The sequence below is a fragment of the Lutra lutra genome, chromosome 9 (genome assembly GCF_902655055.1).
Source record: "Lutra lutra chromosome 9, mLutLut1.2, whole genome shotgun sequence".
NCBI lineage: Eukaryota > Metazoa > Chordata > Mammalia > Carnivora > Mustelidae > Lutra > Lutra lutra.
The window spans coordinates 122,315,137-122,341,892 of NC_062286.1; the positions used below are offsets into that span (position 1 = coordinate 122,315,137).

The 26,756-nt window shown below is 51.9% G+C and overlaps 1 protein-coding gene across 4 annotated transcripts in view; it reads left to right on the forward strand.

The window, feature by feature from the left end:
* The window catches only part of SRC (SRC proto-oncogene, non-receptor tyrosine kinase), a 50,256-nt gene that overhangs the window by 15,042 nt on the left and 8,458 nt on the right, over positions 1 to 26,756 (forward strand). For 2 of the 4 annotated variants that reach the window (XM_047745417.1, XM_047745416.1), the window contains 8 exons: positions 2,384 to 2,452; positions 13,682 to 13,849; positions 14,708 to 14,965; positions 16,539 to 16,638; positions 17,600 to 17,617; positions 24,012 to 24,110; positions 24,284 to 24,387; positions 26,199 to 26,348. In XM_047745417.1, coding sequence (XP_047601373.1) covers positions 14,716 to 14,965; positions 16,539 to 16,638; positions 17,600 to 17,617; positions 24,012 to 24,110; positions 24,284 to 24,387; positions 26,199 to 26,348 — 721 coding nt within the window. In that variant the 5' untranslated portion in view covers positions 2,384 to 2,452; positions 13,682 to 13,849; positions 14,708 to 14,715. The remainder of the gene's footprint in view (positions 1 to 2,383; positions 2,453 to 13,681; positions 13,850 to 14,707; positions 14,966 to 16,538; positions 16,639 to 17,599; positions 17,618 to 24,011; positions 24,111 to 24,283; positions 24,388 to 26,198; positions 26,349 to 26,756) is intronic. The other 2 variants (XM_047745418.1, XM_047745419.1) reach the window with 2 other exon arrangements.

Here is a 26,756-nt window from a genome sequence, read left to right on the forward strand (position 1 = left end):
CAGCCAAGGCTCCTTCCTCGGGGCCTTCCCTGTAGGCAGAAGCTCCGAGATGGAGGGACTTGTCGGTGAACTGCTAAGAGATTTTAGTCCCATTGTTTAATTGGTGTGTATCCGTTTTCTCATTTATAAATGGGATAATGAGAACGGTACACAGTAGATCCTAAATAAGTACTAGCTTTTCCTACTGTCATTGTTCATATCCCCCCGTCTGGAGCCAGAGTCCTTTCCATATTCCAAACCACCTGTGGGAACACACCCCTGTTTGATAGGTGATTCTTTCAAGAGTGTGAAAGGAAAGAAGGACTCAGGTGAAGATCCCTGCCCGAGGGGAGCTTCCGTTCAGGTGTGGGAGGACGGAGGGGAGGCTGGAATGGGACGCAGCCCCCGTTTGTGAAATGGGAACTTTGGACTGACACCCTCGCCACGTTCCTCCGGCCTCCTCTGTGGACAGGATGGTGCTGGTGGCACCTTCCCCACAGGGCTGTTGTGAGGAGGGACAGGGGGGTTGTCAGTTGGGGACCCGGCCTCGGAGGTTCAGAAGGGTCCCATGTTCACTCCATATGTGGCCACTCTATACATCAGCCATTCCCTCTGTCCTGGCCTCCCATTTCCCTGTATGGACAGTGGACTGGCCATGGAGCCCTGTTTAGTCCCTAGTGCATGAACTCCCTGCTGGAGGCCAGCTGGGACCAGTGGCCTTGGACAGAAGGGCTGATGGCGGCCTAGGGCCCTGAGTCCCAGGAACCCCAAAGGGTCCACTTCTATCTTGGATGGTGGCCTGGGCACCTGACTTGGCTTCTCTGAGCCTCCCTCTGTCCCCTCCTCTGCAAGACAGGGCTGATGGCCCCCACGTAGCTGGGTCCTAACGAGACCCAGGGAACTAAGCAATAATGGAAGTGATCACGTTTCCAACAGTGACGTCCCCTTTTATGAAGCGTGGCCTGTGCGCTCTGGGCTCTGCATCGGTTAGCTCATTTGCCTCTGCAGCTGCCTGGGGGTGACCATGGGCATCTCCATGGTACCGAAGGAGGCTTTGGTTAATTTTTCCACGGTCCGCCTGTGGGCCGCGGTGGAGGGCACTCTTTACTGTATGCGGTAGCCTGCCTGGCTCCGGTAGGTGCCTGATAGTGCCTTTCCAGTCCCTCTCTCTAGAGACAGGACTGATGGCTGCTGATGGGCTGTTCACCTCCTCACCACCTCCTCCCCCTCCACCCCAACACATTCCTGATACAACCTCCACCGCCCATTCTTCCCCACCCCTGCTTGGGTCGCTGTTATCAGGAGACATTCCTGGAGTGGCTGAAGAGCTCCCAGCTTGGATGCTTCTGAGAGGGGTTGTGACCACTGATACTGATCCTGTTGTTGGCTCCCTTGGAGGTGGGTCCTTGAGACATGAGGTCACAGAACTCAGACGATTCAAGTCCACTTGTTGTTGCTGCGTCTTATGGGCTCTGTGACCTTCGGCAAGCACCATGACCTCCGTATGCCTCAGTTTTCTCATCTGCAAAACAGGGCTGGCCACACAGGGCTGCCGTGGGCTCATCGGGCTTCATGCTCGAAATGCCGTTCTTAGTATGATGTCTGACACACAGGAGTCTCTCTGCTCATCAACTGGCCATTGTTGTCATCTGAGAACCAACTGTCTCTCCTTTTCGTGGGCCCCCCTGTTTAGATGGTATCTCTCCACCTTCTGAGGGGTGCACATCAGGAGGACCCCCTGCGGGCATTTTCTTCTCCAGGCCTGTGGGGTGAGGGAGAGGGTGGAGGTCTTTGCAGAAGTTGAGATCCTGCTGTGTGATCTTAGGCCACCCCTGTTCCTCTCTGAGCCTTCTTTTCCTGGTCTGCTCTTTGAGCAGTAGGATGTGTAGTTCTGCCCCAGTCCCTCCTTGTCCCCATCACTATAATTCCTCCCTTGGAAGGTTTAGCCCCTTCGCTTTTGCCTGTCTTTCCCACCACAGTGGTTGGCGTCTAGCAGATGCTCAGCTAAGCTTAGTGGAAGGAACCAACAAAAGCGCAATTGAGTGAATACCCAGGGCTTTCCTATCTCCAGGTCTTTGAGTGCATGGCTCCCTTTGCCAGGAGCATTGTCCCCAGTCATCTCTGCTTGTGGAACTCCTTCTCATTCTTGAAGTCCTTCTCAAATGCTGCCTCTCCCAGCAAGCCTTTCCTGGCTTCTCCCAGTCTGAGAGGATGGCCAATGCTCTGTACGTGTGGTCCGAGGCCCCCTGCTGCCACCTGGTACCATCCACCTTGGAGTAGAGGGTGACCTATTAATAAACAATAAATAATAAACAGGCAGAGCAGAGAGCCCTGTGCACAGGCTGTCTTATTTGCCCCTCCACAACAACCTTGAAGGCTGATACGATTATCCCTCTCTTTGCAGAACACAAGCTTAGAGAAGCGAGGGGACTTTGCCAGCTATGAGAGAGAGTGCACCAGGATTCGAGACCAGGTAAGCCTGTGTTTTTTCCTAAAAGGAAAAGAAAAAGCATACACACACACACACAGAGTAAAAAAAAAAAAAAAAATTCAAAGTACAAAGGAAGACAGGGAAAAGCCTTTCTTGGACCCAGGTCTCCTTGCCAGAGACCACCATTGGGAGGGGTTCTGGTGTGTCCTTCCAGGGAGATGGAGAGGCGTGAATAAACGTGTAACACACACATACACACACGTAGCCTGTGGTATAACTTTTTTCTTGACAGCGTACGTTGGGGATTGTTGGGTGCTGCTTTCTTTTTCATGGTTGCTTAGTCTTCATTGTGTAGATGGAGACCATGCTTTATTTAATTTGTGAAGAATACTTGGGTTGTTTCCAGTCTCTGCTTACAGACAGCTCAGTGATGGAGACCCTCAGTTATACACTTAGTATCCATGTGGGACGGATTCCTTAAGGATTGATCCCAAAATGCGGGGTGAGAGGGTGTATGCAGTCATAATTTTGATGGTGATTGTTAGATGGTCCTTCCAGTGGGTTGTGTCGATGCCCACCCCCACCCCCTGGTGTCTCCTCCCTCTCACCAGGCAGGTTGCTGTAGAATTTTGGGGTCTTTGCCAATCTAATAGTTGAACAGTGGCCCTCTGCTGTAGTGTTTTGTTTTTAAATATCACAGCTTTACTGAGATACAATTCACATATCAAACAATTCAACCATTTAAAATGTACTATTTAATGGTTTTTGGTATACTTACAGAGTTGTGTAACTATCACCACAATCAATTTTGGAACATTTTTATCACCCCAGAAAGAAGCTGTGTTTCCATTAGTCACTCCCCACTCCCCCTCAGATGTTCCTCCTCTAGCTCCAGGCAACAACCTATCTTTCTGTTTCTATAGATTTGCTGATTCTGGACCTTTACTATAAATGTGGTCTTTTGTGTCTAGCTTCTTTCATTTAGCATCATGTTTTCAAGGTTCGTCCGTGTCATAGCATGTTATCAGTACCTCATTCCTTTTTCTTGCCAAATAATATTCCATTGTCTGGATATAGTGGCCACATTTTATTTGTCCATTTGTCAGCTGCTGTACATATGGTGGTTTCCATTTTTTGACTATTACGAATAATGATGTTATAAATATTTGTGTACAGGTTTTTATGTGAAGGTTTTCTTTTCTCTTGGGTGTATACCTAGAGCAGACCTTCTGAATCATAATGGTAACTCTATATTTAATCTTTTGAGGAAATACCAGGCTGTTTTCCAAAGCAGCAACGCCACTGTACGTTCCCATCAGCCACGTTTCCAACAACTTCCAGTTATCTTTTTAATTATAGCCTTCCTAGTGGGTGTGAAGGGGTAGCTCATTGTGGTTTTGATTTGCATCTCTTTTATGACTAATAACGTTGAACATCTTTTATACAGTTATTGCCCATTTGTAGTTCCCCTTTGGAGAAATGTCTATTCAAATCCTTTGCCCATTATTTATTTATTTATTTATTTATTTATTTTTTAAAGATTTTATTTATTTATTTGACAGAGAGATCATATGCAGGCAGAGAGGCAGGCAGAGAGAGAGGAGGAAGCAGGCTCCCCGCTGAGCAGAGAGCCCGATGCGGGCTTGATCCCAGGACTCTGAGATCATGACCTGAGCCGAAGGCAGCGGCTTAATCCACTGAGCCACCCAGGCGCCCCTCTTTGCCCATTTTTTAAAATTACGTCGTGTCTTTTTGTTGTTGAGTTGTAAGTGTTCTTTATATATCCTAGGTATAGATCCCTTATCACAGATAAGATTTGCAAGTATTTTCTCCCATTCTGTGGATTCTTTTTACCTCCTTGATGGTGTCCTTTGGATGCAAAGGTTTTTAATTTTGGTGGCATCCAGTTTATCCATTTTTTCTTTTGTTGCTAATGCTCGGGGTATCATATCTAGGAAACCAAGGCCATGAAACGTATACATAGATTTTCTTATAAGATTTTTTTTTTCAGCTTTACTTTGTGTATTTAGGTTCATGATCCATTTTGAGTTAATTTTTGGTGTAAGGCTTGAGGAAGGTATCCAGCTTCCACATTTTGCATGTGCATATCCTGTGTTTCCTGCACCATTTGTTGAAAAAGACTGTATTTTCTCTGTTGTGTGGTGTCGGCACTCTTGCCAAAACTCAATTGCCTATAAATGTGAGGGTTTATTTCTGTCCCTCAATTCTCTCCCATGGATTTATACATCTGTCTTCATGCTAGTACCATGGTGTTATTGATTGATTGATTGACTGATTGATTGTAATCTCTACCCCCAACGTGGGGCCCTAACACACCATGAGAGATCAAGAGTTGTGTGCTCTGCCATCTGAGTCAGCTTGGTGTCCCCATGTTGTCTTGATTACTGGAGCTTTTCCCCAAGTTTTGAAATTGAGAGGAATGAGCCCTCAAGCTTTATTTCTCTTTTTCAAGATTGTTTTTGCTATTCTGGGTCCCTTGACCTTCCATATGAATTTTAGGATCAGTTTGTCAATTTTTGCCAAGAAGATAGCTGGGATTTTGATAGGGATTATGTTGAGTCTGTAGATGAATTTGGGGAATATTGCCACTGTAGCTGTGTTTAGTCTTCTGGTCCATGAACATGGGATGTCTTTCCACTTATTTAGATTTTCTTTAATTTCTTTCAACAGTTTTTGAAGTTTTTTAGAGTTCTTTGGTTACTCTTATTCCTAAGTGTTCCTTTGATATTGTAGATTGTTCTCTTAATTTTATTTTTGGATTATTCATTGCTAGTGTTTAGAAATATAATTTATTTGTTATATATTGATCTTATACCTTGCAACCTTGCTGAACTTGTTTATTCTGATAATTTTTTATAGGAATCCTTAGGAATTTCTGTATACAAGATCATGTCTTCTGCAAACAGAGATAGCTTTACTTCTTCCTTTCTAATCTGGTTGCCTTTTATTTCATCTTCTTCTCTATTGCCCTGCCTGGAACCTATAGTACAGTGATAAAGAGAAGTTGTAGGACTGGACATCCTTATGTTATTCCTGATCTTAGGGGGAAGGCATTCAGCGATTCACCTTTAAGTATGATGTTAGAGAGAGTTTTTCGCAGAAGCCCTTAATCAGATTCAGGAAATTCCAGGGAATTTGTTGAGTGTTTTTATCATGAAAGAGTGTTGGATTTTATTAAATACCTTTTCTGCATCTATTGAGATTATTGTGTTTTTTTGTCCTTTATTCTATTTGGTATGGTATATTACATTAATTAGTTTTTAGGAATTTAAACCAACGTTGTATTCTGGTCATGATGTATAATTCTTTTTATGTGTTGATGAATCCAGTTTTCTAGTATTTTGTTAAAAGACTTTTATATCTTATATTCATAAGAGATAGCAGTCTGTAGTTGTCTCCCTTTTTTTTTTTTTTTTAAATGATGTCTTTGTCTGGTTTTGGTATTAGGGTGCTGTTCCTAGTAAAGACTTGGTATATTAATTCTTCTTTAAATGTTTGGTAGAATTCACCAGTGAAGCCATCTGGGCCTGGGTCTTTATTTGTAAGATGTTTTAAGATTATTCATTCAATCTCTTTACTTGTTTTAGCTTTATTCAGATTTCCTATTTCTTCTTACTTTTGAATAGTTTGTGTTTTTTTAGGAGTTTGTCCCTTTCATCTGAATTATCTTATTTGTTGGAGTAGTTATAGCATGCCCTTATAACTTTCTTTATTTCCATAAGGTTTATAGTATTGTTCTCTCTTTCGTTCCTGATTTTGGTAATTTGAGTCTTCTCTCTGATTTTCTTGTTCAGTGAAGCTAAAGGTTTGTCAATTTTGTCGATCTTTTTAAAGAACCAACCTTTAATTTTGTTGATTTTCTCTGTTGTTTTTTAAATTTTCTATGCCCTTAATTTCTTTTTTTTTAATATTTTTTTTTTTTTTTTTTTTATAAACATATACTGTATTATTAGCCCCAGGGTTACAGGTCTGTGAATCGCCAGATTTACACACTTCACAACACTCACCATAGCACATACCCTCCCCAATGTCCATAACCCCACCACCCTCTCCTTAGGACCCCCCCCACCCCCGGCAACCCTCAGTTTGTTTTGTGAGATTAAGAGTCTCTTATGGTTTGTCTCCCTCCCGATTCCATCTTGTTTTGTTTATTCTTTTCCTACGCCCCAAACGCCCCATGTTGCATCACCACTTCCTCATATCAGGGAGATCACATGATAGTTGTCTTTCTTCGATTGACTTATTTCGCTAAGCATAATACCCTCTAGTTCCATCCACGTCATCGCAAATTGTGGCTTTAATTTCTGCCCTAATCTTTGTTTCCCTCCTTTTACTTGCTTTAGGGTTAATTTGCTTTTCTTTTGCTATTGTGTAAAGGTGGAAGGTTAGGTTATTGGTTTGCAATCTTTCCTCTTTTTCATTTATTTATTTTTTCTTTCTTCTTTTTTAATATAGGCATTTATAGCTATAAGTTAAGCTTTAAGTTCTACTTTTACTACATCCCATACATTTTGATATGTTGTGTCTTCATCTTCATTCACCTCAAAGCATTTTCTATTGTTTTGATGATTTCTTTGATTCATTGGTTATTGAGGAGTGTGTTAGTTTTTACATATTTGTAATTTCTGTTATTGATTTCTTAATTCATCATATTGTGGTTGGAAACATACTTTTTATGATTTCACCCCTTTTGAATTTATTGAGGCTTAATGACTTAGAATATGGTCTGTCCCAGATAATGTTCCATGTGCCATTTGCCCTTGAGAAGAATGTGTATTCTGCTGTGGTTGGGGAAATTGTGTACTTTTAATTTGCATAATCTTATAAGTGAGGTGAGTGTCTTGTCATATGTTGAAGAGCCATTTCATTCGCTATAGACTATTATTATTTTTCTTATTTTGTGGGAGTTCATTATATATAAAGGGGATAACCCTTGTCTCTCATATGAGTTACAAATATTTTTCTTAGTTTGTTTCTTGCCTTTTGAATTTGTTTATATTTATTGAGCCCTGCAGACATTTTAGATTTTTATGTAGATAGATATATCATTTTAAGAACGATTTTTAGGTTTTGTCCTGTGTTAAGAAATGTTTTCCTGATTTTGAGATTAGAAAATTTATTCTCTGCTCCCCTTTCTAAGCTTTTTGGTTTTATTTTTGTGTGTTTTAAATCTGATTGATCTGGAATTTATAGGGATATGGAGTAGGTTTAAAACCCAACTTTATTTCCCATGGCAGGTCATTGATCTCAGCTCGATCTTAAAAATAATCTACCTTTTTTTGCACCAGCATGAAATGCCACTTTCGTTATGTGTTAAATTCCTGTATGTTTTGGGCAATTTTTGGACCCCCCTCTATTCTGTTGCATTGGTTTTCCTGTTTTTGTGCTGATATGACAGAGCTTTTTATTTATTTATTTATTTATTTATTTGACAGAGAGAGAGAGAGAGAGAGAGAGAGAGAGAGATGGCGAGAGAGGGAACACAAGCCGGGGAGTGGGAGTGGGGAGAAGCAGGCTTCCCACTGAGCAGGGAGCCCAATGTGGGGCTCCATCCCAGGACCCTGAGATCATGACCTGAGCTGAAGGCAGATACTTAACGACTGAGCCACCCAGATGCCCTGACGCAGTTTTAATTACAGTAATTTTCACTACCTGGTCGGGCTGTTTCCCCGTCATTACTGTTTTTAGGATTTTTCTGGCTACTCATATACATTTACTTTTAGTTGTAACTTTAAAACTGATATGCTTAGATTAAAAAAAAATCCTGTTGGGGTTTTTATTGGGATCACATTCAACTGTGAGATGAATTTAGGACGGATCGATATTTTCATAATGCTAAGCATTCTTTGATTTTCTTTTCTTTTTTAAAAGAGATTTTATTTGTTAATTTATTTGAGAGAGAGTGAGTGCACGAGTGTGAGGTGGGAGAGGGGCAGTGGGAGACGGTGGGGGGCGGTGTGGAGAATCCTTGAGCAGAGCAGACTCCGCGCTGACTGCAGAACCTGATGCCCTGATGCGGGCTTGATTTCATAACCCTGAGATCATGACCTGAGCTAAAATCAAGACTACCTTGCTTTTATTTTCTGATTGCTGCTGGTGTATAGATACATTGTTGATTTGGGGGTGTTAACTTTTAATTTCCTTCCACTTTACTTAACTTGCTCTTTGCTTCATAGTTTTGCAGCGGATTCTCTTGGATTTCCCAGGTCTGCGCTGATAACATCTGCAAATGATGATCCTTGTCTTCTCTTTTCTAATTTTGTCTTATTACTTCCATTTCTTATTCTTAGCTCATTGGATTGGCAAGGATCTCAGAGCAAGGTTAACTAGTGGGCATGCTCGTCTTTCTTGGACTTTTTCCCTGTGAAGTGGCTTTTCTAGGCCTGGGCTCCTAATGAACCCCAACAGATAGTCCCTCCACGGCTGTGCACTGAGCTTGGCACGTAGTAGGAATCTGGGAAGCCTTTGCCTCATTGTAAGAGTGATTACAAAAGAGCAAGGATCTGGGGCGCCTGGGTGGCTCAGTCAGTTGAGCGTCCGACTCTTAATTTTGGCCCAGGTCCTGATCTCAGGTTTGTAAGATTGAGCCGCATCTGGGGCCCTGTGCTCAGTGTGGAGTCTGTTTGTCCCTCTCCCTCTGCTCCTCCCCTCGCTCACGTGCACATTCTCTCTAAAATAAATATGTAAACAAAACCTTTAAAAAAAAAAGAGCAAGGATCTAAAAAAGGTCTTGCACAGTAATGATGATGGTAGCTAATATTTATGGAGCACTTCCTATCTGCTAAGCCCTCTATAAGTATTATCTCTATGTTTTCTTTTTAAGATTTTTAAAATTTATTTGACAGAGAAAGAGATCACAAGGCAGAGAGGCAGGCAGAGAGAGTGGGGGAAGCAGGCTCCCCGCTGAGCAGAGAGCCTGTTGCGGGGCTTGATCCCAGGACCCTGGGATCATGACCTGAGCCGAAGGCAGAGGCTTTAACCCACTGAACCACCCAGGTGCCCCACCTCTATGTTTTCTTACAATAAGACTAGTTATGTGGGAACAATTACACTGATTCCCATTTTTGAGAAGGGAGGGGGCATGGGCAGGTCAGGAGGTAAGGGAGAATGTGGTTCCCCCCAGCGGAGGGGCCATGGGAGAGCACAACAGCACCAACTGTGCAGGGCCTGGTGGACCCCGGAGAGCAGTTTGGGCCTCGTCCAGAGGGGAGTCATGGGAAGCTCTTCAGTGTGTGTGTGTGTGTGTCTGATTAAAAAACAATTCTTTTTTTTTTTTTTAAAGATTTTATTTATTTATTTGACAGAGAGATCACAAGCAGGCAGAGAGGAGGAAGCAGGCTCCCCGCTGAGCAGAGAGCCCGATGTGGGGCTCGATCCCAGGACTCTGAGACCATGACCTGAGCCGAAGGCAGCGGCTTAACCCACTGAGCCACCCAGGCGCCCCAAAAAACAATTCTTGACAATGTCAATTCTAAATGTCCCATGATATGATATAAAGTAAAAAAGGCATTTTCCTCTCCCTGTCCCACACCTATTGGATGAAATACTGTGAAGCATTTGGAATCCTTCCAGAACTTTCTCTGCACCTCGGACAGTAGACGCACATGCTCTCTCAAACACACATACACATGCACGTGCCAGCTTCCTTTCTAGAACCACAGTAACTCAGGCCTACTCCACGCCAGCACGGCACCAAGCCCATGGTAAACGCCAGCTCGTTTAGTCCTCTGACCAACGCCGGGACGTAGGGATTGTTGTTGTCCCCCTTTTCCAGTTGAGGAAAAAGTCCCAAGAGGCCCAGAGGACATTCTGCACTGGCCGATTTCTCTCTCTGGCGGCGCTGTGCTCTGGCTCCGGCTGGTTAGCTGTGCGACTGTCCCCGCGGTGCACAGGCGTCATTTGCTCACCCGGCCCCCCTCTCACGAGCACATAGGTCATTTCTGGTTTCCTGTGGAGCACACCAAGCAGAGGAAGCCCCCCATTGTCCACGTGGTTTACAGAGATGCCCCTGGCTGCAGGAAGGTGGGTACACCTGCTGGCCAGACTCCAGTGTCCAGGCCCTGGAAGACAGGTGCCCCACCCAGGGGACCAATGCGGGGGTGGGGGAGGGAGATGTTTGAGGAAGACTTGGGAACTTGGGAGAACCCGCACGGAGATGGTGACACAGGCCGTGGGGCTAGGGCTACAGCCTTATGGGGAGACGCCAAGTCAGTCGGGGACCCCTGGAGTGTGAAGGGCTGGGGCGGTGAGGGGGAAGTGCTGCTGGCCGGCTTCCTGGTGCTTCTCATGCACGGGCCCTCAGTCTGGGGACTGCGGTCGGGAGCCTGAGGTTAGGAGTGGCTCCCCAGAGGAAAGGGGCCTCCTTCCTCTGGGAACCTCAGGCACCCCAGCGTGGAGGCCTCACCACTTCCCCTAGACTCCCCAAGGGTCTATCTGTACCTCAGAGTGTGCGAGTGGCGGAAGAGATGTGGGGATTGGTTCCTCTCCAATGGGCAACTCATGGTGACTTGGAGTTTGGGCCAGAACCAAAAGGCTAGGAGACAGGGTCCTGCCTCTGGGAGGGTGGTCTCTCCCAAGGTCACACAGCACAGCAGCAGCCCTGCAGGGACTAGACGCCACCCTAAATATGCCTGTCCTTCCTTGAGGACACTCTGCTTTGTCAAAGCTAGAAACTTCTGGCTTTTTCCAGGAGAACAGGCTGGGCTGTTCTCCCATGCTCCATCCGCCAAGGGCATCTGGCAGTTCCACGTGAGAGATGTCCTGAGGGCGAGGTAGGCCCACAGGTCCCCCTAGCAGACCCCATGAGCAGCCCCTGATTCCTGCCTGCCCAGGGTGATTCCCTGTCCCCTTTCACCCTCGAGGGATGACCTTGCACAAGTTCTTCAACCTCCCTGTGCCTTAGTCTGCTCATGGGTAAAACAAGAACGCCGCTAGATCTACCTTCTAGGTTATCATGAGAATTGGATGAATGAGGATTTGTAGACTGCTTGGAGCAAGGCCTCGCCCAGGCCAGGCCCTGGGAGTTTTTGAATATCCAGGAGTGATGATACTTGGTGTCCACAGTGTGGCATCGTAGGAACAAAGCAGGAGGCAAATCGTGTCTGTGCTCATTTCGTCTTTTGTCTGGTCTGCAGATATTTCCAGAGCAATTAGTAGATGCTAGGTCTGTCCTGGCCCCCGGGGAGGTGGAGGTGGGTATGACCCAGGCCTGCCTCCAGGGAACGTGGGCAAGGGCACTAGATGGAGCCCTGTTTTGTTTACCATCATACGATCCCATGATGCCCAGCTGCTTGTTTTCCGGGGCAGGGCCAGCAACGTGCCGCTCTGTCCTGAACGTGTTCCATATGCCTTCCTCGCTGGTTCTCCCAACAGCCCTATGACATGCGCACTGCTGTTCTCCCCGACTGACAAAGGAGGAAACTGAGGCACAGGGTCCCATGCTGGGGTGGCAGGGCCAGGATTCAAACACTCTGGTACTTAGCTTTTAACCACCACACGCCTGCCTCTCCATAAACACGTGTTACTTAGATAATCAGATTTAACCACAAAGACCAAAAACAAACAGAACAGAAACCCCACAAACTGAAAAACATTGCAACCAGAGACCAGGTCACCTTTCCTGGGTCTTAAAAGCTCTCTCATACTTTTTCTGAGTGCCCTACTGGGAGTGGTATTGGTCAGTATAAGAGTTTGGGACCAAGAGCTGTCTTTTTTTCCCTCAACCCCACCCAAGAGGGAACATGCATTTTCTAGGTGCTGGGTAGGAGGCGGTTCCCAAGGTCCAGGCCTGGCTCTCCCTCTTTTGCCACAGCACACCAACCAATGACTCTGTCTCCTTTCCTTGATTACCTCCAGTGACAGGGGGCTCACCCTTCATCATTTAGTTCATTCTAAAGAAAGTTCAGGCTCCTAGAGAGTTCTATCACTTAAAAACTTTTAAAAATTATAACTAAAAAATATACTTTTTATTTCCTCTGAGAGTCCCACAGACAAGTGTTCTGCTAGCGCATGTGTCCTTGGACACAACACCTGGCCAGTTCATCTTTGTGTCCCTCTGTTAACTGACATATCACCTGCTGCACGGTCAGGGCTGTGAATGCTGTACCAGGGAGCCATTGGGTAGGGGATGCCGTGGTTGGGGCCCAGCTTTCATCAAGCCTGGGGCTGCGGGAAACTGGGTCAGTAGGACCCACGGGACATGGGCTATATGAGTGCTCATATGACCCTAGTGGATTGGGTTGCCATAGAAATTGGTCTTTGTCCCCAGGCCTATTTGCTGGTCCCTCAGGAGGCCCTGGTAATCCCTGGGGCTGTTGAGGAGGTCTTCTCCTGGCCTCTCCAGCCCCACATTCTCAGAGCTGGATGGTCCCCAGGGAGCAGGCTGGCTGTGCCCACATTGTGAAGCCTGGCAGCGTGAGGCCCGGGGGGTGCAGGAACTGGCTAAGGTTCCCATAGGGAGGAGATCTTGCAGACCTGGGCTTGGTGCTCAGGGCCAGTGATCTTGCCTAAGGCCTCAACCAGTCATGAGCACTTTCCCGGGGCATCTGGGTGGCTCAGTGGGTTAAATCCTCTGCCTTCAACTCAGGTCATGATCCCAGGGTCCTGGGATTGAGCTCTGCTCAGCAGGGAGCCTACTTCTCTTCCTCTGTCTCTGCCTGCCTCTCTGCCTACCTCTCTGCCTACTTGTGATCTCTGTCTGTCAAATAAATAAATAAAATCTTAAAAAAAAAAAAAAAAGAGTACTTTTCCCCACCCACAGTTTCCCAGAGGAAATTCTGGACTCATTCCAGGGCCTCCAGCATTTCCTGGAGAATATTCCAAACCCACCTTGCCAGTATGTCCAGAACTACACAGTAGCAGTCATAGCTGATGTGGTAGGGTGACTTGTCTCAATCACTTATGAGGGACCCAGATGACCCCATCATTTCCAGATGAAAAAATAGGGCACAGAGAGGTTAAGTCATTTGCCTGAGGTCACACAGCCAATTAGGGGTAAAGGTGGGATGTGAGTTTGGGGAGTCTGGCCCCAGAGCCCACCCTTAACCACTATGTCATACCCTGCCTTGCTCATGCTCATAACAGGCTTTGGGAGGGATGAAGGAAGAGAAGGTCTGAGAAGTTCTTAGCATTGGAACTTTTGGAGTCAGAGCCTGATAAAGTGTGACCCAAGAGTCAGAGCCATGGAGATTTCTCTTTCTAATCGTATCCGCACAACAGCCCTGAGAAGTCTGCTTTATCCTTGTTTTGCAGATGAAGACGTTGAGGCCCAAAGAGGGGAAGTGAGTTGCTTAGGGTCACATAACGGGGAGAAGTGGAGCAGGGCCTCTAGTCCAAGACCCCTGATTCCACACCTGGTGTTCGTGCTGAGACCTCAGGCTGCTTCCCAGGTCCTCTGGGACAGCCGCTGCCTTCCACCAGGTGAGGTGATGATGCATCAGAGCTGCAAGATGAGGGAGGAGGGAGGGGTGATCTTGATGGTTGGGAAGATCCTGGCCAGGCTCACTGGGAATGGGGCCAACCAGGATATATGGATTGGGAGGTAGGAGGCAAAAGGGGGTGGCACGGCAGTGGGCACCACTGAAGAGTTTTCAGTTTGCTTTTTTCTGAGCCATGTGTTATCAAGGAGAGGTACAAAAGTCAGGGGGACTTAGGCCAGAAAGGACTTGGGGACCACTTTCCAAGGAGGTGACTTTTGAGCTGAGAACTGAAGGAGGCATGAGTTATTCTGGTGAAGTGGTCAGGGAACAGCATTCAGGCAGAGGGAACAGCATGTGCAAAGGCCCCATGGCTGGGGTGAGCCCCCAGACATCTTTCCTTCTTCCAGCTTCCAGCTGCATCCCTGCCTCGGCTGCAGCTTTTAGCGCCTTTCACCCTGGCGTGAAACCATTTCAGTCGGTCGTGTGTTTGCTCGGCAAACCCTCAGTGAGCCCTCTCCCATGTGTTGTGTGCATGGGAGATAGACATGACTCAGATACTATCCCGGCCCATGACGGACAGAAACGGAGTCAGGGGGAGGTGGGGGAGGTTAGGGCTTCTGATTATGAGTCATTTCTTCTGTGCTTGGCCCTGTACCAAGGAAGCCATTTATGGGTTCCATCACTATCTCCACTTTACAGATTAAGAAACTGAGGCTCTGAAAGTCTAACTTATCCAAAAAAGCCAGTACCCTTCTTTGGGCCTCAGTGTCCTCATCTGTAGAATGGGTAGGGGAGTGGAGACTGTCTAAAGGGCCCAGGCCCAGCAGTTCTTCACCCCAACGTGCTTTCTCCTCTCCAGCCAGGACCATGGGCAGCAACAAGAGCAAGCCCAAGGATGCCAGCCAACGGCGCCGCAGCCTGGAGCCCACTGAGAACACCCACGGTGGCGGCGGGGGCGCCTTCCCCACCTCACAGACACCCAGCAAGCCAGCCTCCGCCGATGGCCACCGAGGCCCCAGTACGGCCTTCCCCTCCGCAGCTGCTGAGCCCAAGCTGTTCGGGGGCTTCAACTCCTCAGACACAGTCACCTCCCCGCAGAGGGCGGGGCCGCTGGCTGGTCAGTGGGCCTTGGGAGTGTGGGCGCCTGTGGGCGGGGCCTCTCCGGGCTGCTGCTTCTCTCGCTGCTGAAGGGGAAGAGTCTGTGGGTTTCTTGGGTTTGGGGACTGTTGGGGGTTTCCTGGAGGTTGTGGGTGGGGAAGGGCTTTAGAAACTGGAAAGTGTGGTGCATATCCATTGCCTTTGAGGGCGAATCTGCAGTAGAGTATAAAGGGGTCTAGAGATATGGGACTTTAGTGGGGGAACTGAGGCCCAGAGGTTCAGGGGGCTGTTTGCCCAGGGCAGCGTGGGGACTGGGTCTGAGGCTTTGCTTTTTGCTTTTGTCAGCCCAGAGATGGGTCAGGTGAGGAGGCCTTGGGTGGCAGAGGGGACAGGGAAGCCTAGGTAGGAGTTCTCTGGTCCCTGGTGGGGGTGGCGGGGGCGGCCCAACTCGGTGATGCACCTCTGCGCCCTCTGCTGGCGCTTCAGGGGTATGGCAGCCCCAAGCAAGGGATGCTTAAAGATGACGATGCGGTCCCAGAGATGCACAAAGAGCCAAACACAGTCAGCAACTCCTAAGACTCCTATGCAGACACTTAAACAAGCTGAGCTGGAGACACCGTCAGAGATACTCACAGACACACCGTGTAGCTAGAGACCCACTTCGGGACACTCGGCTGGGCGCAGACACACAACTATGCAGACATAAGCAAATACAAACACACATGCACAATAACCCCAACTCCCAGATCGAGACGCACACAGGGTTCAGACACAGGCTCGGCTAGCCACACCATCCCCGACACCTAGAGGTTCCCAATGAATACACTTGCAGTGAGAACACACACATGCACAGACACAGGGTCACTCATGGATGCCTGAGACACAGACACATCCCCGAGTGAGATAGACAGACCCACAAGCACACCCATTCCTTCGTGGTGTCCCTTCTGCGTGCTGGGGACACGGCAGTATATAGATCATGGGGGAGAAAAACAGAGCAAGGCTTGGAAAATGTGTAGGGTGTTCGAAGGTGGGGCTGCTGGGAAGGAGCCAAAAGGGCAGGGAGGGGTTTGGGGGGAGGTGTGTGGGGTGAAGGTTGTGGCTAAAATGGGGGACAGAGACGGGCTCTTGGAGGGGATAGTACCTGGAGCCAAGATCTCCCCCAGATACATTGAGGCACCCAGTCACACGGAGAAACAGAATAACCCAGCCAGGGGCAGACTCCTTTATTCACTGGTTCATTCATTTGCCCATGGTTGTTTCTTGAGCACCTACTGTGTGCCAAGCTCTGGGAACAACACAAAGGGGCCTGTGATTGGGGGCTGCGGAGACTGTGGGGAAGCTGGGCACTCCCCTGAAGCCGACACTCAGGATCAACCTAGAGCCCACTGGGGACATTCACGTGTGAAGAGATGCACACGCATGCTGTGTGCCCCCACGGGGGTGCCCAGACACATATACACAGGCGGACACGCTGCAGGCCCAACCCCTGGAAGGGTGACTGCGCCTCTGGGCTGGGCTGTGGTGGTTGTGGGAGACCCTCCTGTCCAGCCCTCTCAGGCTGTTCTGACACATCCCACCCGTCTCTGCAGGTGGAGTGACCACCTTTGTGGCCCTTTATGACTATGAGTCTCGGACAGAGACCGACTTGTCCTTCAAGAAAGGGGAGCGGCTCCAGATTGTCAACAACACGTAAGTGACCCCCTTCCCCACCTTCCCTTGGGACTCTATCCCCTGGACCTAGTCTTGGGCTGGAGCCACTTCTGAGCATCCCAGAGCCAGGGGCAGTGTGATGGGCAGTGGGCCTGGCTAGTGTCAGGGCTGGCCGAGGTCCAGGGAACCATCCTGGCCTGATGGGAGATGAGACCGGTGGTGGCGGTCAGGGCTCCCAGGGCAAGGGATCCAGGCTCAGTAACTCAATACAGCACAGTGTCCCAGACTCAAAGAGGGGCATACAGTCAGGGCAGGATGGGGCCCAGGACCCAGGACTGCAGAAAACAGAGCCTCAAGCTGGAGGCTATGCCCTCAGTGGTGCCCTCTTTAGGGACCTGGTGTTGGAGGGCCTGGACAGGCTGGTTGAGCAGGAGTCTCTAGCTGTAGGGGGTGGGGCCCAGATTGGGAGGGGGCAGGGCCTGCATACTGGGCGCTCAGCTTAAGGGGCTTATAACTGGGCATCGGGATGAGACAGTGGGATGGGGTGTGGACGTCCAGTTCACCTCCAGAGACTCCAGCCTTGGGGTGGGACATCCTAGGGCCAGGTCGGCCCTGGGGCCCCTGTGGGCAGTGGTGAGGGAACTCGTGAGTCATGGGTAAGGCTCTAGCCACGGGGTGGGGGTCAGTCCTCTCCACTTTCCTCTCTCCTTTCCCTGTCAGGAGCATACGGGGGGTGGGGTGCAATGCCTGTCTTGGGGGGTGCAGGCTCTGGCCATGTGTCCAGTGGGGAGGGGTGGGGAGCAGCACAGTGAGGCGGGGTCGCTCCTGCAGGCACTGCCAGTTTAGGGGGCAGAGCTCAGCACCTGCTGCATCCTGCCCTTGGCAGGGCCTTGTGTACCCCCACATCCCATTGGACCCCCCCAATTCCTGGCTCCTGCTTGCTCCCTCCAGTCCCCTCTCAGCTTCTCCCTCTCTCTGCTTCTCTCTCGCTGGCCCTTAGGAGGAAGGTGGATGTCAGGTGTGTAAACATTTCATAGGCGGCGGGCTGGGGTTGGGGGGCTTCGCTGGTCGGGGGTGGGGGTGCTGCTGTCTGCATGTGTCTCCACTGCATGTCCCTGCCTGCGGATCCTGGCTGCCCGGGCTGCCCCCCTCCAGCTTCCCCAGCTGAGGTCCTCCCCCCAGCCAGTGCAACCAGATCCTGACCTTGACCGTGGGCTGAGGCTGGGGAGGGTCCTGCCATCCCCCTGTCACTCACTGCATCATGCCTCCTCCCCATCCACCTTCCTGCTAGCCTGCCCACTCTCCATCCTGCCGAGTTGGCCTGCGCTGAGGTCCAGCTGCATGCAGGGTCCAGTGCTGGCCCGGTGAGGTCTGCGGGGAGAAGGGACCTTCCCAGAGCCAGCTGGCTCGGGGAGGTTGGTGCCCAGCTCCGGTCCAGACCCAGGCAGAGGGCAGGGCCAGGGTCTGCTCGGGCATATGGTCCCTGCTATGTGCCCCCCACTGTAGTGGGGACTGCAGGGACTAGAAGGTTCAAGCAAGTCCTCGAAGGAAGGACAGTGATGGTCTGTGGCTGGTAGAAGTGGTGGAACACAGTACCTCTCAGAAGGGCAGCTTGTGGGAGGGTGTGGGGCTGGGAGGAGTGGGGTACCCTTAGGCGTGTGGAAAGGCCAGAAGGTGCTAGGGATAGCGTAGACTTGGTCCTTTAGCATCCTCAAAGGCCTGGCTAACAAGGCTGGACATCAGCAGCTCCGAGTGTGTCTCGCTCATTCATGCCTCCTGACTCTTGTGCATGCTGTTCCCTCTGCCTAAAACACCTTTCTCCCGTCTCTGCCTGGCAAACTCCTATTCATCCTTCAAGATCCAGCTCCGGATGGCCTTCTCTGTGAGGCAAAAGGGAAAAGAGGTGCCAGGTGCTGTGCCAGGCGTTTCTACCCATGTCCTTGTATTTACTTCTCGATGCAATCCTGCCAGGGCTCTGGTGACGGGGGAGGGGCTGTCTCCATTTTGCAAGTGAGGAAACTGAGGCTCAGAGATGTGAAGGCCCTTGACCAAGGTCACACAGCTAGCAGGTGGCAAAGCCGGGATGGGAACTTGGGCAGCAGCTCTCTCCCCATCTTTCCGCCCCTTGTGTGTTGGAGTCCTGGTGCTCCTTGGTGCCCTGGCAGTTCCAGCGGTTTGCATCGGCCTCCCCAAGACTGGGAGCTCCTGGGGGGCTGCTCTCAGGTCTGCCACCTTCATGGGTCCCCAGATCACCTGTTGCTCAGCACCGTGGGGGCTGCCTCCCTGGACTTGTCGAGCAAGATGACGACTAGCATTCATCCCCCGTTTCCTGTGCCCCATGTGCCAGCCTGGTGTCGTGGGGACCCCACAGCCCTGGGAGCTGGAAACTCTGATTTGCTTTCTTTTGTGCAGGAGGAAACTGAGGCCCCGGGAGGTGAGGTGACTTGTTCGAGGTCGCACAGCTGGTGGTGGCAGAGCTGGGAGGGGCGGGCAGGTCCTCCTACCCACGGCCCTTGAAGGAGGGGCTCCTTAGCAGCCCAAGGACCCTGGAGGGGAGGAAAGGGCCCTGCAGGGGTGTCTGCTTCCAGAGAATCTCTCCCCGCAGTGATGGGAAGGGCACCTCAGGCTGGGGCCACAGCTTGAGCAACCAGGGTGTGGTGGGGGGGAAGGCTCTGGAAGCTTTGGTTCTACCTCTTTCACCTAGAGCCAGAGGGCTGTCCTCCCCTGTCCTTTGGCCCCTTCCCTCCCTTCTTCCTGCTTTCCAAGTAGGGCTGAGGGTGTTGGGCCAGGCCTGGGGCCACAAGTGGTTCAGTCCTCTCCATGGGAAGTCCTTGGATAGCAGTGAGGCACCGTGACTGGAGAGGGGGACCGGTGCTCAGCCACCCCTTTGCCTGAGAAGTCAAGTGGTGGTGGGGTTGGGACAACAGAGGAAGGGGAGGAATGGGGAGCCCTTAGTGACAGATGAGTCACCCAGATTTGAGGTGTTCAGGCCTCATAGCCACCCAGGCACTACACTGCATGTCCTTCCCCCATTGTTGCCTAGGGCCCATGATTTATTCCCACTCCCACCACCAGCCCCGGCCCAGTCTGAGTGAGGGACTTCCTGAGGCTGGCCGGTGGCTGGACTGGCTGTCGGGGACAGGAGAGCTTAAGGACTAGTCTGCCTGTCATTAGGGTTTGGCCCGGGCTTACTGGGCCTGGGTCCTCACAGTAGCCATCCTAGGAACCCTGCTCCCTGGATCTTAACGCCTAATGGCCCTGGGTTGCAGAATCCCACGTGCTATGTGGCCTGGATCTGAGGAAGCCCACTGGGGTCTGACATCTGACTGTCCCGGACCCCCAGCCCTGGTGTCTGAGTCTCTAGGAGTCGGGGCCCTTCAGGTTCCGACTCTGGGTTGTTCCCCAAACTGACATTTCCTCCAACTCAGACTCCAGCAGCTTCTTTGGGGGAGCCATCGGGCAGGTACAGATGTCTCCCCCCTTGTTCTGGGCACTCCAGTTCCACTTCCCACCCTGGGGCAAGGGACACGTTTTCACCCTCCCCACTCAGCTTCCCCTGGCCTCAGCCTGCCGCCGCCCCGCTGACCGTGGGCCCGGGCCTCAGGGAACCCTGGCTTGCCCACAGTCCCCAAAGTGCTTGTCTGACCAGTCCCAACAACCCAAGGGACTTAAATGTAAGTGCCCAAACCAGAGTAACTTCCCGGGTCCTGAAGCTGCCATACCCCCGATCTACACACCAGCCTGGCTGGCTGAAGGATTAGGGTCTGAAAAGAAGATCCTGAGGCTCAGAGAGGTGAGGTTGGTTGTCTGAGGTCACACAGCTAGTGAACAGCAGCTGGGAGGTAAAACTGTAGCTGGAGGACCCCGATCCAGTGCTTTTCTGCCGGCCACCTGTGGGAAGGCGACGGGTACGGCAGGAAATATGTTTTATTTCCTTCCTTCCTTCCTTCCTTCCTTCCTTCCTTCCTTCCTTCCTTCCTTCCTTCCCTTCTTCCAGTCCCTCTGATAAGGACCAGGACCCCAGGGAAGGCACTGCCTGTAGTAAGTCTGCTCAGCCTGATAGATTACTTCCAAGTGTGGGCTCAGGTTGGTGTCCTTGCGGGACTGGACCCGTTTGGGAAGCTGTGGGGCCCTTCATGTGGGACCCAAGGCAGACTTGAGCCTCCCAGACCACTGACATAGGAAGATGTGTCTGCACAGCTCCATTTCACAGGGAAGCCTAGATGACGGCCACACTAATGATCCTTGTTGACCCGAAGCCCAGCTCGCGGCTGACAGATTTATACACTTTGTCTGCAAGGGAGATTCGGTGGCTATTATTCCCTCTTTATGACGAGGACATTAAGACCCAGAGAAGGTAGGGTCCTTGCCCAAAGTCACACAGCAAATCTTTATTGGAGACTGGGACTGAGCGGGTTTGGTTTTTATTTATTTATTTAATTAGTTAGTTAAATTTGTTGCTTCGGTTTTTAAAAACATTTTGGAGAGTGGGGAGGGGTGCCATAGAGACACGGATTTCATTGTTTTTCTTTTTAAAGCCAAATCAAGATACTATCGGCTCATGTACGTTGAGCCCTTACTGTGTGCCAGGCCCTCTGCTGGTATTTTATATCCTTGGAGGGAGGCGTTGAGTATCTCCATCCTATAGGTGAGGAAATGGAGGCAGGGCCAAGGTCACATAGCCTAAAGGGGGTGAACAGGATGGTGCCCAGCACGGTCTGACTCTTGGAGCTCAAGCTCTTAGACGCCTCTCACGCTGGGGCCAGGTCAGAGTTGGACCTTGGGTCCATTGTGAGATCGTGCTGCACCTCACCTGGCCTTGTGAACTAAATAAAACCCTAAGCCTGGACTTGAAACCCCAAACTCATGTGGGCTGATGTCAGCTGGAGGATCTGCTGGCTGAGGTTGAAGTCTGGGTAATGCCAGCAGGACTGCCCCTCCTTGCCTCGCCCCTTGATTCTGCTTGGCTGGCCTCTGCGCACCTTGCTCCTTGTCGGCCTGCCACTCCGAGTGCATGGATGGAGGCTCCCTAGAGGCTGGCCAGTTTGCAGACTCTGGCTTAGTCAATCTGTCTCGTTTGGTAGCCTCTGACCTAGAGCTTGGCCCAGTTTCCTGCCCCAGCCCTGCTGCCTTCTCCTCTTCTAGCTTCCCCTGGCTCTCCTGAGGGTCTCTGAGCTTCTGAGTGGCCTGGGGAAGCTGCAGGTGTCCCAGGGGGCCTGCTGTGTGTCTGGCTGTGGGCACTCGGGGACCTGGTTCTCACCCTTGCCCTGCCACTGATTTGCTGTGTGGCTTTCGGCAAATCCCTGCCCCTCTCTGTGCTTTATTTTCTCATTGGTGAAATGAAGGCTTTGACTGGAAGATCTCAGCTATTCCCTGTGACTTGAGTTCTTGCTTTGTAGCCTTGGGCAAGTCTTTGCCCAACTCTGTGCCCCAGTTTCCCCACAAAGAAAGTATTAGGTTACTCCAGCCTGGGTGCTGGGTGGCTTTGGACTGGTCCCTTGACATCTCTGAGACAGTTTCCTCATCTAGGGGCTGAGGCCTGCCTTCCTCACAGGGTGGCCTTGAGAATCACATGGGGCAGACAGATGTGGACACCCCCGGGTGTTTGTACAACAGGGAGATGGCTGGTTGTCCTGGGCTTCCAATGCCACCTCTCTCCAGAGCCTCCCTTCTCCAGCAGAGACCACCATGTGAGCTCGTGCCCCTGTCTGAGCGTGCGTGCAGCAATTACACGGCTGAGTGTTCCTCATGGCCTTGGTCACACTCCCTTTGCTGTCCGGAAGGCACCCTCAACCCTCTGCTTCAGCCTCGAGCCATCCCCACTGAGCCCCCAGGACTGGGTGCTCACCTGTACTCTGACCGGTCTTTGGAGAGCTCTCCTAGCCTGCTTTCTCCTTGCCTCGACTTCTCAATCTTCATAATGGGCTGAAGACTATGACAGAGGCAGCTCAGAAGAACCAGGAGCCAGGGATCCGGGTTCAAGTCCAGACTGTGCAACTGTGGGCAAGGACCTCTTCCTCTGGGCCTTGGCAGTGAGGAAGGGGGAGCATATCCCATTGGCTATGTGTCTTCTCAGGGTCATGGTCAAGGTGAGGTCCAACGGCAGCCTTGGAGCAAGAAGCTCCACAGGCTCTCAGGTCCCACCATACCCTGTAGGGGAAGATTCCTTCTGACCTGGGAGTCAGGATCCTGGGCCTGGCTGTGTGACCTTGAGCAGAGGCCTTTGCTTCTCTGGCCTGTCTTCCCATCTGCACGGTGGGAATGGAAGGGGCTGAGCCCTATTCCCCACTGGCAGCCTTTCCCGTTGGCCTCCCCTCACTCACTCCCTCTGGACCCGTCCCTGTCCCCTTTGGTTGCTTTTGGATGTGAGGCCTCTGTGGCTGCCCCGCCTTGTTCCCGGTCTGCTCTCCTGCTCTCTTCCTTACTCTTTCTGCCTCTCTCTCTCACCACCCCCATCTCTGCCTCTTCTTTCCTATTGGGCTCTCGCTTTCTCCTCTCTCCTCTGTGTCTCTGGACCCCCGCTCCAGCCAGACCTGGTTCACATTCAGATGGCTGCAAAGGTACTTTGCCCCCTCCCCACTCCCACCCAGGCCCAGGGGACCCGACCGTGTGGGGAGCTCCTCTGCCCCTGTCCCCATCTCCTCCTCGTGGGACAATTAGTGTAGAAGTGCCCTGGGCATTGGGGCTCTGCCACCTCAGCCCCTCTGACATGATTCTGTGTGACTCTGGGCAAGCCCCAACCCCCTTTGGCCTCAGTTTCCCCTGTAGACAGGTAGGCTGCAGGGGGAGGCCTGTAGCTTTTAGCCGAGGAGCCCCTTAGGGATGGCCAGTGGTTTGTGACAAAAGGCAAGCATTGTTCTAGTTGATGGGGTTAGCGCCTGGATTGTCACCAATCCCCCAAAGGGCCATCCCCTACCTCCACCCAGGTCTCATCTGCTTCCAAATCTCAGGGCTTGGGGAGGCTTTGAAGATCTGACTTGATATCTGTCTTAGGCAGGAATCAACTCTCCTGTTACAACTTGCTTGCTTCCCAGAGACAGGGAGCTCCCTCCCTCATTCCCGAGACAGCTCCTGGCATCTGGAGACGGCTTGGTCTAGCTGAAGGGAAGCAAATTACTTCCCATCCCAGGACTCTGCCCCTGTGAATTTAGGCCTCAGGCTGACCTTGGTCAGTCCTGCCATAGTCCTGGACGAAGTCCGTCTGAGTCAGCTTGGGCTAAGAGGCATCTGGGCTGGGGAGAGAAAGAATCCCAGGCTTGGCCTGGCAGCACGAAAGCTCAAGCTGGCCCTGCAGCTCCCAGTCCCTCACTTGGCCTTGGGGACCCCCAGCACAGCACCTGTGAAGACTATAGCATTGGGGCCCCCCACTGATGGTTCCTTCTCCTCTGCTCCTTCCCTTTCCCCCTCCTTAGAGAGGGTGACTGGTGGCTGGCCCACTCGCTCAGCACGGGACAGACGGGTTACATCCCCAGCAACTATGTGGCGCCCTCCGACTCTATCCAGGCTGAAGAGTGAGTATGCAACCTGGACTCCTGCCCGCCCCCTACCTGCTGGTTGGGAGCTTCTCTCCCGGGCTGCAGTGGGTGGTCTGGTTGCCTTGGGCCCCAGCCACATCCTAGAGAAAGGCGCAGTTGGGCTATGGAAGCCAAAATCACCAAAGCCACCTTTCTTCCTCCTGCCCCAGGTGGTACTTCGGCAAGATCACCAGACGGGAGTCAGAGCGGTTACTGCTCAATGCGGAGAACCCAAGAGGGACCTTCCTGGTGCGAGAAAGTGAGACCACGAAAGGTAGGAGCACTCCTGCTGGCCACTGGGAATGGAGTCTTTTGTGGGTTGTTTGAGCTGGGTATTGTGGAGTGAATAGGAGGTTGGTACCTGGAGTGGAGTAGGAAGAGCCCTCCAGGAGGAGAAAGTGGCAGGAGAGGCAGGGAGCTACAGCTGAGGAACACTGAGCTAGCTGGGGGTGGCCAGAGATGCGGCAAACGATGACACTTAGCCTCTCTGGCCTCAGTTTCCTCAGATGACGTATGGGTGCAGGCTTTCGGGAGGCCTGAGGGTCATGCAGCAAAAGACTTGTTCCCTGGGTGCGTGCTGATGAAGTAGGCCCCTCTTGGTCTCCTCCAGAGGCTTCTAGAGCTGGACTAGGTGCTAGGAGCTGGCTTTGCCCTTCCGCGGCAGTCCGGGTCCCTGTTCCCCTTCTGTCCCTCCCCCAGCCAGAGAACACGGGTCACCCTCTTTCTCTTTAGCCCCTTGGCCAGTGGGTTGCTGGTGACCCAGCTGCATGGAAACAAAGCTGGGCCATGTTGTGTAGGCTTAGGGTTCAGTGGGAGATGGGAAGCAGGGCCTCCTGCTACGTGTGTGCACATGTGAGCAGCTGTGTGGCCGTGCAAGCCATGTGTGGGTCCAGGCGTGTGTGTGCACATGGAGGGGGATTTGTCTGGGTGTTGTTGTGTGGGAATGGATTGTTGTGGGTTTGCCTTTGTGCCTAGGGGCCTGGGGAGTGTGTCCCTGTATGAGCGTGGGGCCGCTGGAGTGGGCATGCCTGTGTGTGTGCACAGACACACATGGGCAGGACCTGGCTTTCAGCTCAGGCCACGGGCATCCACGTGTACATGGCTGGGCCATCTGTTAGTTATGGTTGCACGATGTACGCTCTAGAGACCTGGTTGCTGTCCTGTGTGCCTGACTTGCTGGGTGACCTGAAGCAAGTTGCTTTCCCTCTCTGGTCTCATTTTCCCCTTCTTTATACTGGAGATGGTAAGCTGCACCTGAGCATTACCCAGAGCGCCATGGGCTGTGGGGGGCTGTACCTTCTGGAATGGGCTTTCTCTGGCTGTTGAAGCCTCAATCCCAGGGCTCTCTTGGACTCTGGTTAACAGAGGCTCCTAGCCAGGCCTGCTAGGCAGGAGGAAAATTTCCCAGCCAAAAGCTTTTCCAGGCTCAAGAGAGGCAGGGAGGGGGTCACCAGGGATGGCCCCTCTTAGCCTTGGTGGCATGTAGGCTACACCTAGTGTGTGGCTTCCTGCCCGTGCCACAGCCTCAGCCAACCACCCGCTCCTGCCTGAGCCTGGGGTCCAGGAAGGTGTGGGGCCCAGAGTTTTCCCATGGGAGGGGAAGCAGGTAAGTCAGGGACACACAGCCACTAGGGCCATTCCTGGCTCCTGGCAAACATTTATTGAGCACCTACTATGTGCCAGGTCCTCTCACATGTGGTCTCAGATCTTCCTGGCATCCGAGGGAGTCGCCCTGTCGTGCAGAGGAGGAAACTGAGCCCTAGAGCGGGCAGGTGACTTGTCCGGGTCACACAGTTGGGATATACATTCAGTCTTGGAGGTCTTGCCAGGGTCAGGAATGCCTGGGGAGGGTCTCTGATCAGGGGCCCCTCGGCTCACCGGGTCCTGCCTTGATGGCCACCCCAGGACTGGGTGGTCAGAGAGAGGGCAGACCAGACCTTGCTCGGCCCGGGGCTGGGGCTGCCACTCTTGCCTCCCAGTCCTCCAGTGCTGGGCAGGCCCAGAAGGGCACTTAGTCCTGTGGCCTGGAGGGGTGGGGGGTGCTGGGCGTGGGGGTCACTGCTCCTCTCTGTCCCCGCCCCGCAGGAGCCTACTGCCTCTCCGTGTCTGATTTCGACAATGCCAAGGGCCTCAACGTGAAGCACTACAAGATCCGCAAGCTGGACAGCGGCGGCTTCTACATCACCTCCCGCACCCAGTTCAACAGTCTGCAGCAGCTGGTGGCTTACTACTCCAGTGAGGGCCAGGCGGGGCAGGCGCTGGGCTGGGGGCTCCACCTTCCACACAGGGTCTGGGGGTGGGGGGTGGTGCTTTGGGGCCAAGAAGGCCCTGGGCTTCTATAATCCTGAGAGTGTGGGGCTCCTTCTCCCCACCCCGCCCCTCCTTTTACTTTCTTCCTCCCCCTCCGCTCCTCCTTCTTCTTTTTCCTCCTCTTTCCTCCCTGTCCCCTCCCCCCACCATGCCCACCCTCCTCTTTTCTCCTCCTTTGCAGCTGGCTGGGGAGGGGGATGCTGCCTAGAGGGGAGCAGGGAAGGGTGGGGGCTTAGGCTGGTGTTGGTTGTCTCTGCAGCGCTAAGACCGGTCTGAACCGGTTACTGGGAGAGGAGGTGGTGGCTAGACCAGGCTGCTGCTGGGGGAGGGAGC